The 16,236-nt window shown below is 34.9% G+C and overlaps 1 protein-coding gene across 2 annotated transcripts in view; it reads left to right on the forward strand.

Moving 5' to 3' along the window:
- Positions 1 to 607: 607 nt before the first annotated feature.
- Positions 608 to 16,236, forward strand: part of LOC149794471 (ATP-binding cassette sub-family G member 1-like) — an 85,442-nt gene continuing 69,813 nt past the window's right edge. Inside the window, exon 1 of one of the 2 annotated variants that reach the window (XM_089968712.1) lies at positions 608 to 948. In XM_089968712.1, coding sequence (XP_089824838.1) covers positions 723 to 948 — 226 coding nt within the window. In that variant the 5' untranslated portion in view covers positions 608 to 722. The remainder of the gene's footprint in view (positions 949 to 16,236) is intronic. The other variant, XM_089968713.1, reaches the window with a different exon arrangement.

Genomic DNA, 16,236 nt, shown 5'->3' on the forward strand with positions numbered 1-16,236 from the left:
TCACTCGCGTTATCTTTTGGTAGTTTTTTTTTTTATAGCACCAATTGTTATTCTTCGTATTTTTGTTTGTTTCAAGTTTCTATAACACAGCATATAGCTGTAAAACAAGCATCAGATAGAACCTGACACTTGAACAAGTAAAAAACAAAGTCCGAAGAGAAACATGTCTGCAATGTTGTGTTTGAATTGAATTTCAAAATATAACTAAATTTTGCATATGTATCGTTCTCTTTCAATTCATTTATTTTATACTCGTATTTCAATTTTTATCTACAAATCTGGTCGTCAGTATTGATATTAAAATTTCTTGTTTTACCTTGCTGCACAGTTAGCTAAGATCGGACTTTGTTCCGAGCCTGATAGTCACATGGTACTGTTTACATTTTTTTGGATTATGATCATTTAACATTAAGGGGCAATTGGATCTGAGATGTGTATTTTTGATTCATTTATAGCTATGTATATCAAGATCATGTTATATAAAGAGAAAACAATATATATATTATGGTTTAAAATTATTTCTTAATATTGTGTTTTCCCTTCAAAGATCAGTAAACTACGAACTCACAAGCCATGACATGCAATGTCGACTTGGTATGACCTTCTCTGTAACAGATTCAGTCACTTCCGGTTTTAGGCTGTTAGCTGGTTTATTATTAATGGCTGCCAACGTATGACCTGAAAGTTGGAGAAATTGTCCTACGTTTACAGCGAACATAATAATGGCAGAGCTTTTATCTGTCCAAGTTCATATTCCTCCACAACCGGACATTTATCATCAACGTTCCAGTCCACGAAGATCAGGGGATTCGTCCCCTAGAGACTCGAACTCACAAAATGGTACAGAACAAGGGGACAAGTTTTTCAACCTACCTAGCAGCAGGAAAGGTGTTGACATCGAGTTTAAAGATCTAAGTTACATTGTGAAAGAAGGGGGAAGACATAAAGGTAATATTTACGTTATATATGTAATGCTGATTATGCAGTTTTGTTATGTTGTCATCTTGTGATCCATTGTGCTTTGTGTATAAACTACGAACAAAGGTTTTCACTGCTTTTCGATTATGACACTGTCAGTATGTACCTTAAATATATACGGTTAAGCTGAAAATGACCATCCCCAAGAAAATTGAAGCATCGCCGGTTGATTGATGACATATGGTGTACCATTTTACACAGAAGTCGATTATTCAAAATGATAGTGTACCTATTACATCGTATTGTTTTTTATGTTAGTGTCTCTGTGGCCAGTAGTTATATGCACATAGATCATTAAGCCCCCTCCCTCCCACAAAAAATAAAAAAAGTAAAAAAATGTTTCTGGTCGCCTGACCATCCCTGTTTTTTGTTGCTGACCCTATATCACTCCCTCTCACCATGCCAAATTTTTATTATTATTTGTGCATCTAATTTAGCTGGTTTAGCCCAGTAGTTGAAGTGCCTAGTATATTATATATATTATTATATTTAAAACAATAACCTCACCTACCTACCCTAAGGAAAGACATTTTTTTGCCTGACTAACTGAAGCGTGAACTACTTTAAGTCACAGACCATATGTCCTGGAGTCCAGGAAATCAAACAGAGGTGATATATCTGATGATTCCACTTCTGATGGCACAATGGTTTCTATTGGGTACACAGGATTTGTAAAACCTTTCATCGTCCATAGCTTCCCAACTCAGTGTAGGGATAAATAGTGAGTTGTGAAATATGGAACTCCCAATACACCTTGAATGCATGATCAAGGTTGGGGAATGTCAGGTGGATCACTCTGCCTCACCAGTTTATTGTGCCTAAATAAATCTGTTGGAGGGATTTATAAGACAGACATAGAAGATAGTGTTGCTGAATTGATAAGCAAATGTCTGTGTTGTGCAGATATATCAGTATAGCTATCATGCATCAGAGATCACGGAAACGCTTAATCACACGTATTTGGACGCAATTTTTTTTACCTGGGACACAGAAAATCACTTATACAGGAGTCCTCCGTACGCACACATTTGCCAGACGGTAAATTCAAGGACTTGCCAGTCCTGCTTCAGCCATCTGCTGAATGGGAAAATGTGTTCATTAAATGATCATTTTAGCTGTGCTAATATTTACATTGAGAAAATTCAGTGGCTAAAAGACCACCAGATGTACATGTAGTCATTGTAAGAGTACATCTGGAGAACATGAAGGCAGGTTTAAAGGCTTGACTAGCTGCAGAGTGGTGGGGAAATGTACTGATATTTACAATGACTGAATACAGAGACAAAAAGACCCAGTGATGTACTTTTGTGTAAGAGTACATCAAATGAACAACAAGTGTAGCCAAATAAGCAGTGCATGTGACCTCGAAATCAAGACATGTTGAGAGTTAGACAAAATACTGTTTCCAGATTTGGATAAGTATTTTGGGGCAAATTGGCGAAGGTTGTAATGGGATTAAACAGAGTGCTAGAACTGATATTTCACATTTCACATGGAACACTATGCGTGATGCTTAGCTTAGTGCATGGAGTAAGACATTTCCTTGGCCTGTCATAATTCACTCTCACTTTAATGGGCAAACAAGAGTTATATATCATTGTTGTAAAGAAGTTATAAAATGAAACTCACTGGCTACCACTGGTTCTAATCATCTGGAAATTTAGCCACTTTAGGTATGCCCAATATGCTTCTGGTAGGGGACTGCAACTTTTGTTGGTGGGACTCCTGTTTTTCCCAAAATAGGAGTCCTGGACTCCTAGTTTTAAAAACCTAGCGAGACCTCTGATGCATTCAAGAAGACACCACTAGACAGTCTAGAAATAAAAGTACTTGGTATAGTATATTAACTTAGTAAGATCTGTCAGAGAACACATTAGAACAGCAAGTTGCTCACTGCCACTTTCTATTATTATTTTGTGATATTATGGGCCATGGCAGAGAACAGCTGGGCAGAGGAAAATTTAACATAAGAGATCCAACCTGTAAACATTTTGGAATTTTTGCAGGTTTTAACTAATGAAATTAGTAATGTGGATAGATCTTTTGTGTCCAGACACTGAGTTGACTCAAATATCCATAATAATAATGAGTCAAGGCTGATGTAATAATGTAGCAGTTAATCGAGGGTTCTTTAGGAAGCAGGAATTGGTGTCAGTAAATGCATTTATCTTTGCTGGTATAAATAAGGCTTGGTTTGGTTTTGTATGTTTGAATGCCATTTTTTAACACATGATAGGCTGTTCATGTCAGCATGCATTTTTTTTATGTAGAAAGAACCACCAATCCATGGGAAGCTACTGGCTTGCATTTTGATCCGTCCATGTTGGTTGAGCTGAGACTCAAACTCAGACAGGTATGATGTATATGGATCAGCTATAAAGGCTGGCACCTTATATCACTCATCCACCCCACCAGGCCCCTGTGGGTATAAACCAAGACAGGATACAAGTCCTGAGAATGTATAGCATTTTCAAAAACACTATGTCAGTTATTTTTCCAGAATACTGGTAAACTGTTCTTATGATCACAGAGACTTGGGACCAATTTTAGATTTAATTTCATACTCAGATGTCATAAATGTCTAAGGGATTTTGAATTGCACACTACATTAAAAGTAATGTCCTGTCATACATCTATCTGAAAATGAAATTTGTATACACATTTTTCAGCTAGGATATTTAGTCTCCTGTTTTTGAGATAGAATAGGTTAAGATATTTTAAATTGTGCTTGCCAGATGCAATCAGCTGCTTCAGATGGTTATTTATTTCAACATGCAGAACAAAGTTTGACTTGTCTTATGCATGAGGACTTTGCCAATACATGACAATGGCATGAGACAATGGGAACTGGAGTGATTTTATATAAATTCCAAACAAGTCCTGATTTGTTTGCTCAGCCTTTTTGAGAATTTGCACACACATCCAGATGTGGATAGACAATCTCAATATTCCCACCATTCTTGGAAGCACAATGATAACAGCTCCACGTTATTTGTCACAGACGTCTGAGAATCGGTATATGACCAATGACTCAGTCGCCAACATTTTCTAGAATGGTATTTCTGGATCATTCCTTAGAATATGGTGATACCCATTGTTTGTCTGTCTGTCTGTTACATGAACATCCTCAGTGAATGGGTAGAAAGTAATAAAACTTTATAGGTTTTTTGTTCACAAGATAACCGTGCCCAAGAAGGGAATATTTTTGACTCATTCCCCTGTCTCAGTGGGATTGGTTTTAAAGATAAATAAACAGTACTTTTAATTACTGCAGCATTTTCACTTCATATTTTATAAACTATACTATATTTAGACTTCATGTATTTAATTACAGTATACTGTATGTTGAAATTAGTAAAATTATGCCTGATTTACTGATTTGGAAGAAAGTGATAGTGTGTATGTATTGATACAACATGTGAAGACTTTTGCCCATGGTCACTCACAGCTAATTCAGCTTAAAGTGCATTGGGTCAAACAAGTACATTAAACTCTTGAGATAAAGGAAACAAAGGTTGTTGAATAGCTTGCCAGTTAGAAAGACATTTATATACTTACACACATACATGTCTGGTACCCTGTCTTCTGCTCTTCCAGTAATGTGGAAGGGGACTGTAGTGTAATGACAATGTATCCAATGAAGACATTTGATCTTTAGCAGATATTAACACAATTTTTGAGACAAATACATTGCAAGTTATTTTGATATGTAGAAAGGAAACATTTAACCAAGCAACCTCAGATCAGTGAAACAAGTGTATAAAAATATTGGGTGGAGTCGTTATTAAGGAAAGACATCCATGGGAAATATCTCCCCCAAAATGGGGTGAGCTTGTCATAAAGCTTTGGCTTAACATTTGTGGTATATAATGCCATGTAATCAAAAGGTCATGCATTCCTGACCCACCCAGGCCAGTCCAGGTGAGATACCTCAGTGTATACTACTTGCATTATTCTCAATAGATGTGTACTATTGGGTTTTGACCAATGGACTTTAAATGTTACCCCATTCTGATGAATTTTTATGACACAGATTGATTTGTGCTGGAGCACCAGACTTAATTACCCTTGATTTTCCTCTAGTATAATTTCCTGCTGAATGTACAACATCCACAAGAAAAGGAGTGTTTAGTCTGCATTTGCTGAACTACTATTTACACCTTTTTGGGCCTCTTTGCAAAATCAGCATGAACTGGGCAATGGTAATGGGTCTCTGAGCTTAGGTGGGCATAACTAAAGTTTTCAATAGTTTCAAGATTATCTTTGATGTCTATGATAGAGGAAGAGGAAATCAATTACGACTTGATTAAGTTTTAAATCAAACATAGGCATTTGTTTGATTGGTCATCAGCATAAATGTGATTCTACCTACAGTGGGACAAAAATACCATTTTAACAGCTGTTTGCAGTACATACAGATTTATAGTTGCAATACTTTGCTTTTGAATAATTAAAAAGAATTAATATTTTGTGAAACAAGAGTATATATGTGTTTATTTTCCTCCAGATTACAATAACCAATGGGAACCAGTTTACTGGAGACCAGAAATATTATACTAGTTTTATGATGCATGGTAATCAGGTTATGAAGGCTGACTTGTATACACAACAAGCTGTTAATTGATTACCTTACTGTTGTAATCTGGAATGTTTTAGGCCAGTTGTGTGGTGTTTTATGAGACCTAATGAATACATGTAATAAAGGGATTAAATGTGATCCACCACAGCTTTTAAGTCTTTTAATAAAAATCAGGTGTCTTTTTATTTTTTTGTATTGTTGAATTGTTCTTGCGTGGGTCTCTGAAACTTTCTTCTTGTGGTTAAGTTAACCTCGAGGAGTATGTGAGAGCAGTCAGTAACTTTGCTGTTGTTGTGGGTTCAGCGCAATTTTTATTCACAATAATCTATACATGGCGGCCAGTATGTCTGGTGGAACAAGCACTTGGGGTACATCCCTATGAAGAACCACCTAACCACAGAAAGCTAATGGCAAGCATTCTCACATACCCATGTTGGCTGAGCCCATGACTCTAGCAAGTGCTGACAGAGGTGAGATGTCATTGATCTCTAAACACAGTCACCTTTGACTACTCAGCCACCTGGGTCCCTAACTTGAAAAACTGAAGTTTGAACTTTCTTGAAGGTTGAGTGTGGTAGTTTTGTCATTGCCACATTCCAGTGCTGATAGGTCTTAAACTATGTAACAGAAAGAAGCAAAACCAACAAGTTTAGTAAAATCAAGAAATTATTTGTTCTCTTTGTTACAAAGTGAACATTTAAGAGACACTGTGTTATGAATTAGAGCCTAAATGTCCTATAACAAGTCCAAAAGTATTGACTATTCAGAATGAATTCTAATGGTTTCAGATGACCTGATGTACCAAAATGATGCAATCCAGAATGTCTTTGAACGAATCCACTATAATTCTATAATGTCTTAATACAAAGTCATTGAGCACTTAGTAATTCCAATGGATGATTTAAATAAATAATTCCTCTTGAATTATATCTGAACACATGTATCTTTTCAGTTGTACTGGATTTTATAGGTGGAAGGAAGTTATATATGCATGCATAATGTACTTAGTGCTTCAGGTACTTGCAGAACTGGCTCATTTACATGCACAAATTAGTTTTTGGAATTTTTTGTATTGTTTTCTTCTTTTTTTAAGTTTTTGGGTATGGGAAAGTGCTATGTTTGGTCACAAAAGAACACGGATGGTCGGCCAACTGGAAACACATATATTTTCACTTTTTACCTAACAATAATAAATTATTTGTTCACCAAGTCCCTATATATATATATATATATATATATATATATATATATATATATAATTCTGCGCTATAAAGAGGCTATTTATAAGATATGCTCCTGGACAAAAGTTAAGCTTACATTATAGATTCACATAACTTGAAGAATAGAGAGAAGACAGTCTCCATTCTTCACAAAAATAACATTATTCAAGTGGAAATCTGGACCCAAAAACTATTGAGAGCCTGTTATTATAGTGTTAAGTGTGACATTTAATAATTGCAATGAATGTCTTAGGTGGGCACCAGTCATTAATCTTGTGAATAAAAATAAAAATCCAAATGGATTTAACTCTTAAACAGATAATGGTTGTTGTTGTCGTTGTTGTGGGATTTGTTGTTGTTGTTGTTGTTGTGGGGTTTAACGCCATTTTTCAGCACGATAGGCTATACATGGCGGCCAGTATTAATGGTGGAGGAAGAACCCGGAAAACCCTGGAAAGAATCACCGACCCACGAGAAGCTATTGACAAGCTTTCTCACATGCCCACATTGGCTGAATCTTAGACTCGAACCGCCGCAGACAGAGGTGAGATGGCAGTGGTTGTGGGATTTAATGCCATTTTTCAGCACACGATAGGCTTTACATGGCGGCCAGTATTAATGGTGGAGGAAAAACACGGGAAAACCTCTGGAAGAACCACCGACCCACGCGAAGCTACTGGCAAGCTTTCTCACATACCCACATTGACCGAAACAGATAATGGAAGTGAAGTAAAAGATATACACATCATTCTTCATCATTGAAATGCCCTACACTGGCTCATATTGATTAATCACAATGGCTGAAAAAGTATATTTTCTTTTCTGTCTCAGCTAGTGGTGATCATTCTGAACCTCAGACTCCAAAGAAACATAATTAAAAACTATTATTGGAAGAAGGAGAATAAATCTCAAAAGGTTCTTAGAAATATTAAGCATCAGTTACAAAATAGTGTAAAAGTATTTCCCTTCATTCACATGAGACAAGAAATCTTGAGCACAAGTTTGCTCCATGAATAACAAACAATCCCAGCTTCAAGATCAGACTAAAAAACAAATGACCCTTGAGGCTGTGGTGTTAAGGTTCAGATGACTCAGTTTTGAGATCTGTTGATAAGAGTCATTACAGGGTGTTCTTTGGGAAGGGCACTTTCCTCCATATGATGTAGTGTAGCTAATAATGTCTTTAACGTGCTGTTGAAACTAACCAACCAACTGTAAGGTCTGTTTTGTTGTAATTGGTTGGTTTTAACTAATTTCAACAAAGAAATTTTAAGTAAATTTTTTTAATCTTTCCATTTTCTGAAAGGTTTAAGAAAGTTATACGTTTTATTTATTGAAGTATTAAAAAAATCAGATTAAATAGGAATCAGTGTGTGTAAAAGAAGTCCTATACATGGTAGACAATGCAGTGTGTGTAAAAGGAGAAATATAATACATGCTAGACAATGCAGTGTGTAAAAGGAGTCATATAATACATGGTAGACAATGCAGTGTGTAAAAGGAGTCATATAATACATGGTTGACAATGCAGTGTGTGTAAAAGGAGAAATATAATACATGCTAGACAATGCAGTGTGTAAAAGGAGTCATATAATACATGATAGACAATGCAGTGTGCAAAAGGAGTCATATAATACATGGTTGACAATGCAGTGTGTAAAAGGAGTCATATAATACATGGTAGACAATGCAGTGTGTAAAAGGAGTCATATAATACATGCTAGACAATGCAGTGTGTGTAAAAGGAGTCATATAATACATGGTAGACAATGCAGTGTGTGTAAAAGGAGAAATATAATACATGCTAGAAAATGCAGTGTGTAAAAGGAGTCATATAATACATGGTAGACAATGCAGTGTGTGTAAAAGGAGTCATATAATACATGGTAGACAATGCAGTGTGTAAAAGGAGTCATATAATAAATGGTAGACAATGCAGTGTGTAAAAGGAGTCATATAATACATGCTAGACAATGCAGTGTGTAAAAGGAGTCATATAATACATGCTAGACAATGCAGTGTGTGTAAAAGGAGTCATATAATACATGCTAGACAATGCAGTGTGTAAAAGGAGTCATATAATACATGGTTGACAATGCAGTGTGTGCAAAAGGGGTCCTGTAATACATGCTAGACAATGTAGTGTGTGTGAAAGGAGTCCTATAATACATGCTAGACAATGCAGTGTGTAAAAGAAGTCATATAATACTTGCTAGACAATGTAGTATGTGTAAAAGGAGTCCTATAATACATGATAGACAATGTAGTGTGTGTAAAAGGAGTCCTATAATACATGATAGACAATGCAGTGTGTAAAAGGAGTCCCATAATACATGATAGACAAAGTAGTGTGTGTAAAAGGAGTCCTATAATACATGATAGACAATGTAATGTGTGTAAAAGGAGTAGTATAATATATGGTAGACAATGCATTGTGTAAAAGGAGTCCTATAATACATGATAGACAATATAGTATGTGTAAAAGGAGTCCTATAATACATGATAGACAATATAGTATGTGTAAAAGGAGTCGTATAATACATGATAGATAATGCAGTGTGTAAAAGGAGTCCTATAATACATGATAGACAATATAGTATGTGTAAAAGGAGTCGTATAATACATGGTAGACAATGCAGTGTACTCACATTATAAAAAGGAGTTTAAATGTTACTGAGGTGTATGATTCTGTATCCTTTTTGATAAAACTACCAAAACAGATAAGCACTTTATTGATAATTCACACACAACATGGTCCACAAACAGTTTATTGATAATTCACACACAACATGGTCCACAACAGTTTATTGATAATTCACACACAACATGGTCCACAACAGTTTATTGATAATTCACACACAACATGGTCCACAACAGTTTATTGATAATTCACACACAACATGGTCCACAACAGTTTATTGATAATTCACACACAACATGGTCCACAACAGTTTATTGATAATTCACACACAACATGGTCCACAAACATTGACCACGCTATAAGTGAGGGCACGAGTTACCTGTAAATATCTAATAAAGGGATGGTTATCAGCAGAGAATTATGCAAATGTAGAGAGGTGTGTTGGCAGGTTCCTTGTTGAATACTTGTTTTATAATTATGTTGAAATTAACTGTAATAAATATCTTGTTATAATAATGTACTGGTAATTTGTCTCTCTTCATAATTTACATCTTATTTCAGGATAAACTATATCAATGCGATTGTTAAAAACATTATTCCACATGGTGTCCATACACTTAACATGTGTACCACCAAATATGTTGTGTATTACATCACTATTTCATGTGTTCAATTCATTATATTCTAGTTTTGTTGTTTATTCAGAATTAAACATTTTCTTCCCAAAGAAGATCAACATCCATTTCAAGAAACAACAGTATTGAACTTCTTTTTGTTCACTAGATAGATCATTCGATTGATACCTAGATTTACAGTAAATAGCCAAATAATAAGTTCTCACAGGTTAATCATTACCAAAAATAAATTAAATGTTTAAAAAAAATTGTAAAAAGCAAAGCGAAACAAACCAAAAATGAGAATATGATGGTATTTGCAGTTTTTGAAATACTTGACAAATATCACTTTAGATGTCACTGCATGATTTGCTGAGCATATCTCTCCTGACAACGAATTTAGATTTATTCCATGTCTGCACTGGAATCTCTAAAGCCATCAATGTCTTACTGTAAAATCAGAATCATTATGTAAAGATTTTGCCATTTTCTCTGCCTGAGCAAAGAGAATTGTTCTAGAGATAAGAACAAGTGTACACTGCATTGTGTAATTCCATATCATTTGCAGCCCATGCCCATTTTAGATTGAATTCAGCATCGTAATCAACATGATGCAAACAATCCTGAAATTTATACTCATCCTTGAGGCAACCTAGGGGTGTTGGCTTGGCCTAGTTCACTACAAACTTTTTTGACGTCTGCTATTTTACCACCCTTACTTGATTTGATAAAAGTGATACTTAATGTTAGAGGATGCCCCACTTGTAATGTGGTGCTTTGGTTATTATTTAAAGATGATCGATCACTGTGTTATTGCTTGGATCAAGTAGACAATAAAATAAAATATGAAATTAATAGATGGAATAAGAGAGATTTGAGCAGGGATGTAGAATAGAACAGCACAAGCTCTCAACTATAAAATATAGTTACAGTTTAATTAGTTACATATATTAAGATCGAACATGACATTTGAATGATATACTTTCTCTTAGAAATAGAATTACAAAATGTATGCAAAATGCAATTAGCCATTCTCTTATTCTGATGATCACAAATTTCATCATAGAATAAAGTGAATAATGGAACTCATTATTCAGCATGCCAGCATAATCTGGTTGCTTCCTGTCCTTCCCAGTTCAATGCTGGTGACAGGTCAGAGTCACTGTATTCTTCTTCTGTCTCTCTCCAGCCTCTTCCAGTCATCATCCATAAGTTGGCCATCCGTTCCCTTTTCCCAGTGCATGGTGCACATATGGAGCTATTTTTTTCGCCCTCAGATAAATTAAACAGCCTAAATATTTGTCAAATTTGTCTTTTTTGGTGTCAAACAATATTTCCACTCTTGTTATGTCAGATATCGTCTGTCGTAACCCAACAGACTAAGGTTAATATGGTCAGTTTCCAACCTGATACACACATACACACACACACACACACACACACACACACACACACACACACATCCCTATTTCCATAAAATTAATGTCTTTCTAGCTGCTACTTATCATTCCTAACTGGAACCATGACATAACTAGACCTCTTAGATAAACTGTTATGTCCCCACTGTGGCTGTAGATCACTATAGGTTGGCACACACTGATGGAACGATGACATAACTAGACCTCTTAGATCAACTATTACATCCCACTGTCGCTGTAGATCACTATAGGTTGGCACACGCTGATGGAACCATGACATAACTAGACCTCTTAGATAAACTATTGTGTCCCACTGTGGCTGTAGATCACTATAGGTCGGCACACGCTGATGGAACCATGACATAACTAGACCTCTTAGATAAACTATTACGTCCCACTGTGGCTGTAGATCACTATAGGTCGGCACACGCTGATGGAACTATGACATAACTAGACTTCTTAGATAAACTATTACGTCCCACTGTGGCTGTAGATCACTATAGGTCAAATCATGCTGATAGAACCATGACATAACTAGACCTCTTAGATAAACTATTACGTCCCTACTGTAGCTGTAGATCACTGTAGGTCAAAACATGCTGATGGAACTATGACATAACTAGACCTCTTAGATAAACTATTACGTCCCACTGTGGCTGTAGATCACTATAGGTCAAATCATGCTGATAGAACCATGACATAACTAGACCTCTTAGATAAACTATTACGTCCCACTGTGGCTGTAGATCACTATAGGTCAAAACATGCTGATGGAACTATGACATAACTAGACCTCTTAGATAAACTATTATGTCCCACTGTGGCTGTAGATCACTATAAGTCAAAACATGCTGATAGAACTGTGATATAACTGGACCTCTTCATACTACTCCGCTCTGACTCTAAATCACTAACTGAACAGTGTCAGTCGTCTGCACCGATTTCTCAATTTAAAGAATTCCGAACTTGATTATACAAATGAATTAATGGACTTCATGTCTTGTTTTAACTATAGTTTTTGCTAATTAACAATACACTGACATACATTTCAAGACATAGAAAAATCAATTCTTAGCATACATGATGCATATCATTTAAGTCAGATAAAGTCACACATTATCAGAATGAAATTCCTATTACATATAAATGAGAAAATGTGAACAAATTCATGCTGAGTAGATAAGACATTCTTAGAATGCATGAGTCATATAATATTCAAGACAAATGAATGCACAATTAACTTCTGAACCCAAGGAAAATTGAAATATGAATTTAAAACTAATAAATGCAAAATGTAATTACAGATTTATATCAGTGAACATACTGTATGCAATTGAGACCAATTTTGTGCTTATTGAGACTCGCTCTTACTATGCAGCCAAATCTCTCTTTTCATGTTCCTCACTTTCAGACACCCGCCCCTTGGACAATTAAATGAGAAAAGTACTTTCAACTGATCTTAATCAGACATCATGGCCTTTCGTAGAACTTTGAACAATTTCTCTAATAAAACATTAAATTTTGTCTGGAAGGAATACCCATCAATTAGCTTAGCCAATCAGTAGTAACTTTCTCTAACTACGAAAACTTTATAATATCCACACCAGACACCGCATTAAAAGTGGGTTCAGTAATCTTGAGTAATCAAGGGAGCAATGTACCTATGTTATAACATGGACTTCTGTAATGAGGGACCACCACAATTTAAATATATTTTATGAGATTAATGAACATATGAACTATATATGAGGGCAATATTATATTGAGGTACTTTATGGTGAATTATTATTATTAGATTAATTTAATGATTCATGCCCATGTACTTGATTATAAGAGCCATGTTATATGGAGGGGTTTTATAGTAAAGGACCACAAATTGTAGACCATATGATTCATACTGATACCCATGGTATAAGAAGGACCATGTTATATTGAGTGAATATATTGTGAAGAATTAGTATATTTCATTGGTTGTTGTGGTTATTGAAACATATTTGAAACCACATGACAGTGATTTGGCACATTATGGTTTACCTCACTATAAGGGCTGTCAGCATACCAATGTGTCTGCATTACAAAAAGGGATGTTGATGAATCCCATAAAATTGAATATTTTTTTGATATTATTATTGCTACATAATTGTTTGATTTCATTTGAGTTATTGGTGAATGAGAACCAATAATAATGGGTTGTCACATTATTAAGTACCCTATTTTTTGTTATTACCTCACCTTGCTGATTTATGCACAAGTCAGATTATGATATGGTCCTGCATTGGTCATCAACATTTACTATATTAAAGTTCTTTATAGGAAACCATTGGATCAACCAGATTTAGCTGATAGTTTCCTAGTATGAGGAGCTAATTTCAAGTTTGTACAGATGATGAAGATTTGCCATCAAATCATGCCACCATTACTAAAATAGAGAAACCTTTCAAAGGCTGTTAATAAAAAAATTGCAGAACATAATTTAACCAAATCTATCAGAAAGCATCCAGCAATTTTAAATCTTGTATCAGTGATGACAGTCTGACAATCCCTTAGATGTGTCCACTATAACTATAAACACAACTGAAAAAACTACTTTTCACAAACTTTTGAACAGATCATGACCTCTTTTGATAAAAATCATCCTGGTAAAACAGGCTTTCAATTTATAAACAAATAATGACAAACCACAATAAGAAAATGTCCACCATTTTTCATTTGCATTTGTTTATTACCACTCTGAAGACCATGTTTTTTGATCCAGTGTTCCTGAAACTTGATGCATTGCATTGTCATCAATATGTTAAAAAAGTTCAAATGTGAGCGAGGTGTATAGTTACCATCTGTACTTCCTTATATGTCGAGTCGAACTGCAAACTGTACAGAACCAGATCTGCCATCGCATACTGTGCCAGCAGATCTGGGTCCATGCAGTTTGTTAGGAGTAATCAATAAAATAAACAACATAGGCCCTGATATGCAGGTTGCATATTATAATCTTTGTTGTTTGCAGTTTGACTTGACTTATAAGCAAGTATATATGGTAATAATAAGGCCGTTCAGGCATTTGATTAGGTGAGCTTGTTTCCCTCTGGAGGATATATTTCAGATCTGATTTTAAGCATACTTAGGATATGTGCTTACATCATCAAGATGAGCTCGATAATGAGGAAGATGTTCGTATGTTACGTGTTTAGGCTCTAATAAACAGTAACAAAAGAAAGAGTGAAAACAACAAGCTTTGAAAAATTAAACAAATAATTTTTTTCCCTGGAAAAACAATGAAAAAATGAAAAATTAAGAACTTAGTTTTAAGAATCAAATAAAAAAATAATCCACAAATTAAATTTTAGAAGTCCTTGTAATGAAAAGTTCTAATGTATTCAAGTTCAAGTTGGAACGAAAAATCCAAGATGGAAGGTGATGACGTATACTTTAGCATTTATTGTACAGATGTGTCTACAGTTCTTTTTTTATCCACAAACAATATTCCAGTGTTTGAATTTCCGAATAAAATAGAAATAAATGTCTTTGTCCAAAAATTCTGTATGAGCACTCAAATATTTCCAGGAAAAAGAATTATCCTTTTAGAATCCAAATAATTTGAATAAAAATGTTAATATATTAACTCCAAACTGGTCACAAACAAACACTTCCAGTGTAAAAGCCCAAACTGAGAAAAATCTCTAAACAAAGGTTATACAGTAACTTGAGACACAAAACAGATTCCCAGATGAGGTCACATGACCACATTCTAGACTGATTTAGAAGGTATCTTCAAGTTTAATGGCATGTAGCACAGTACAGCCTCGATTTCACCTCCACCATTCACACACCAAAAATGAATTTAAAAAAAGAAAGTTGTTTACTTGACCCCAAATCAAGGCCAGGAGCTAGGTCAAAAATAGAAACAGTGTTTCTTTATTAGGTATTTATGAAAAGATTCAGTTCAAACTAAATTTTCTGGAAAATATCAAATTCCTAGTAAACAGAATTATATTACATTGACATGTAATGAAATAAATAAAAAAAATTACAAACAGACAATTAAATTAAATCAAATATACATAACAATGTATACATAAGAATGAGGTGATCCTGCATCTGATTGGCTGACATTCTACAGGTCACATTTCTTCTTAGACTTAAATCAAACTTGCAACTTTGATGGTTACATAATCATCAAGGTCTTTGCCTTTTTCAAAATAAGCAAGGTTCATACATATTATTCCATAGACTGTGTGCCATCTTTATGCATCATGAGGTTGTACCCTACTACCTTGCTCTGTAATATCATCGTTTATGATACACCAAAGCATGTGCTATTACAGAAAAGGAGAAAAATGTGGCTCTGCAAAAGATAGCAAATAATGTAAACTTTTTATTCATATTAAACAATAGAGCAGAAAAAAACAAGTTTTGAGAACTGATTTTTTAATCTTCAAAGTTTTATAACCAGAGTTTGTCTGGAACTTAGACGATTTGTATACTGGTCCATACTGAATACTGACAGATGAAACTTTCCAAAAGATAGGATGAATTTGAAATTTGGAGTAAAATGGGACCAGGACACACAAATCATGGGTCCAATACAAAAAAAATCTCATTTTCACACTTCTGCATATGCACATGGAAATGGCCAGCCAGAAGCATCATCTTTTGTGCGCTTAATGAAAATCTCCCAGAAACGGTTGTATTTGGATGTATTCACAAGTAACCCCAATATTGTATTTCCTATCCCTATTTGAGGCAAAAATGAAAAGAATTGTATGGGGTCAGTCAGTTAATGAGGTTT

The sequence above is a fragment of the Sinohyriopsis cumingii genome, chromosome 8 (assembly GCF_028554795.1).
Source record: "Sinohyriopsis cumingii isolate HCF-2022 chromosome 8, ASM2855479v2, whole genome shotgun sequence".
NCBI lineage: Eukaryota > Metazoa > Mollusca > Bivalvia > Unionida > Unionidae > Sinohyriopsis > Sinohyriopsis cumingii.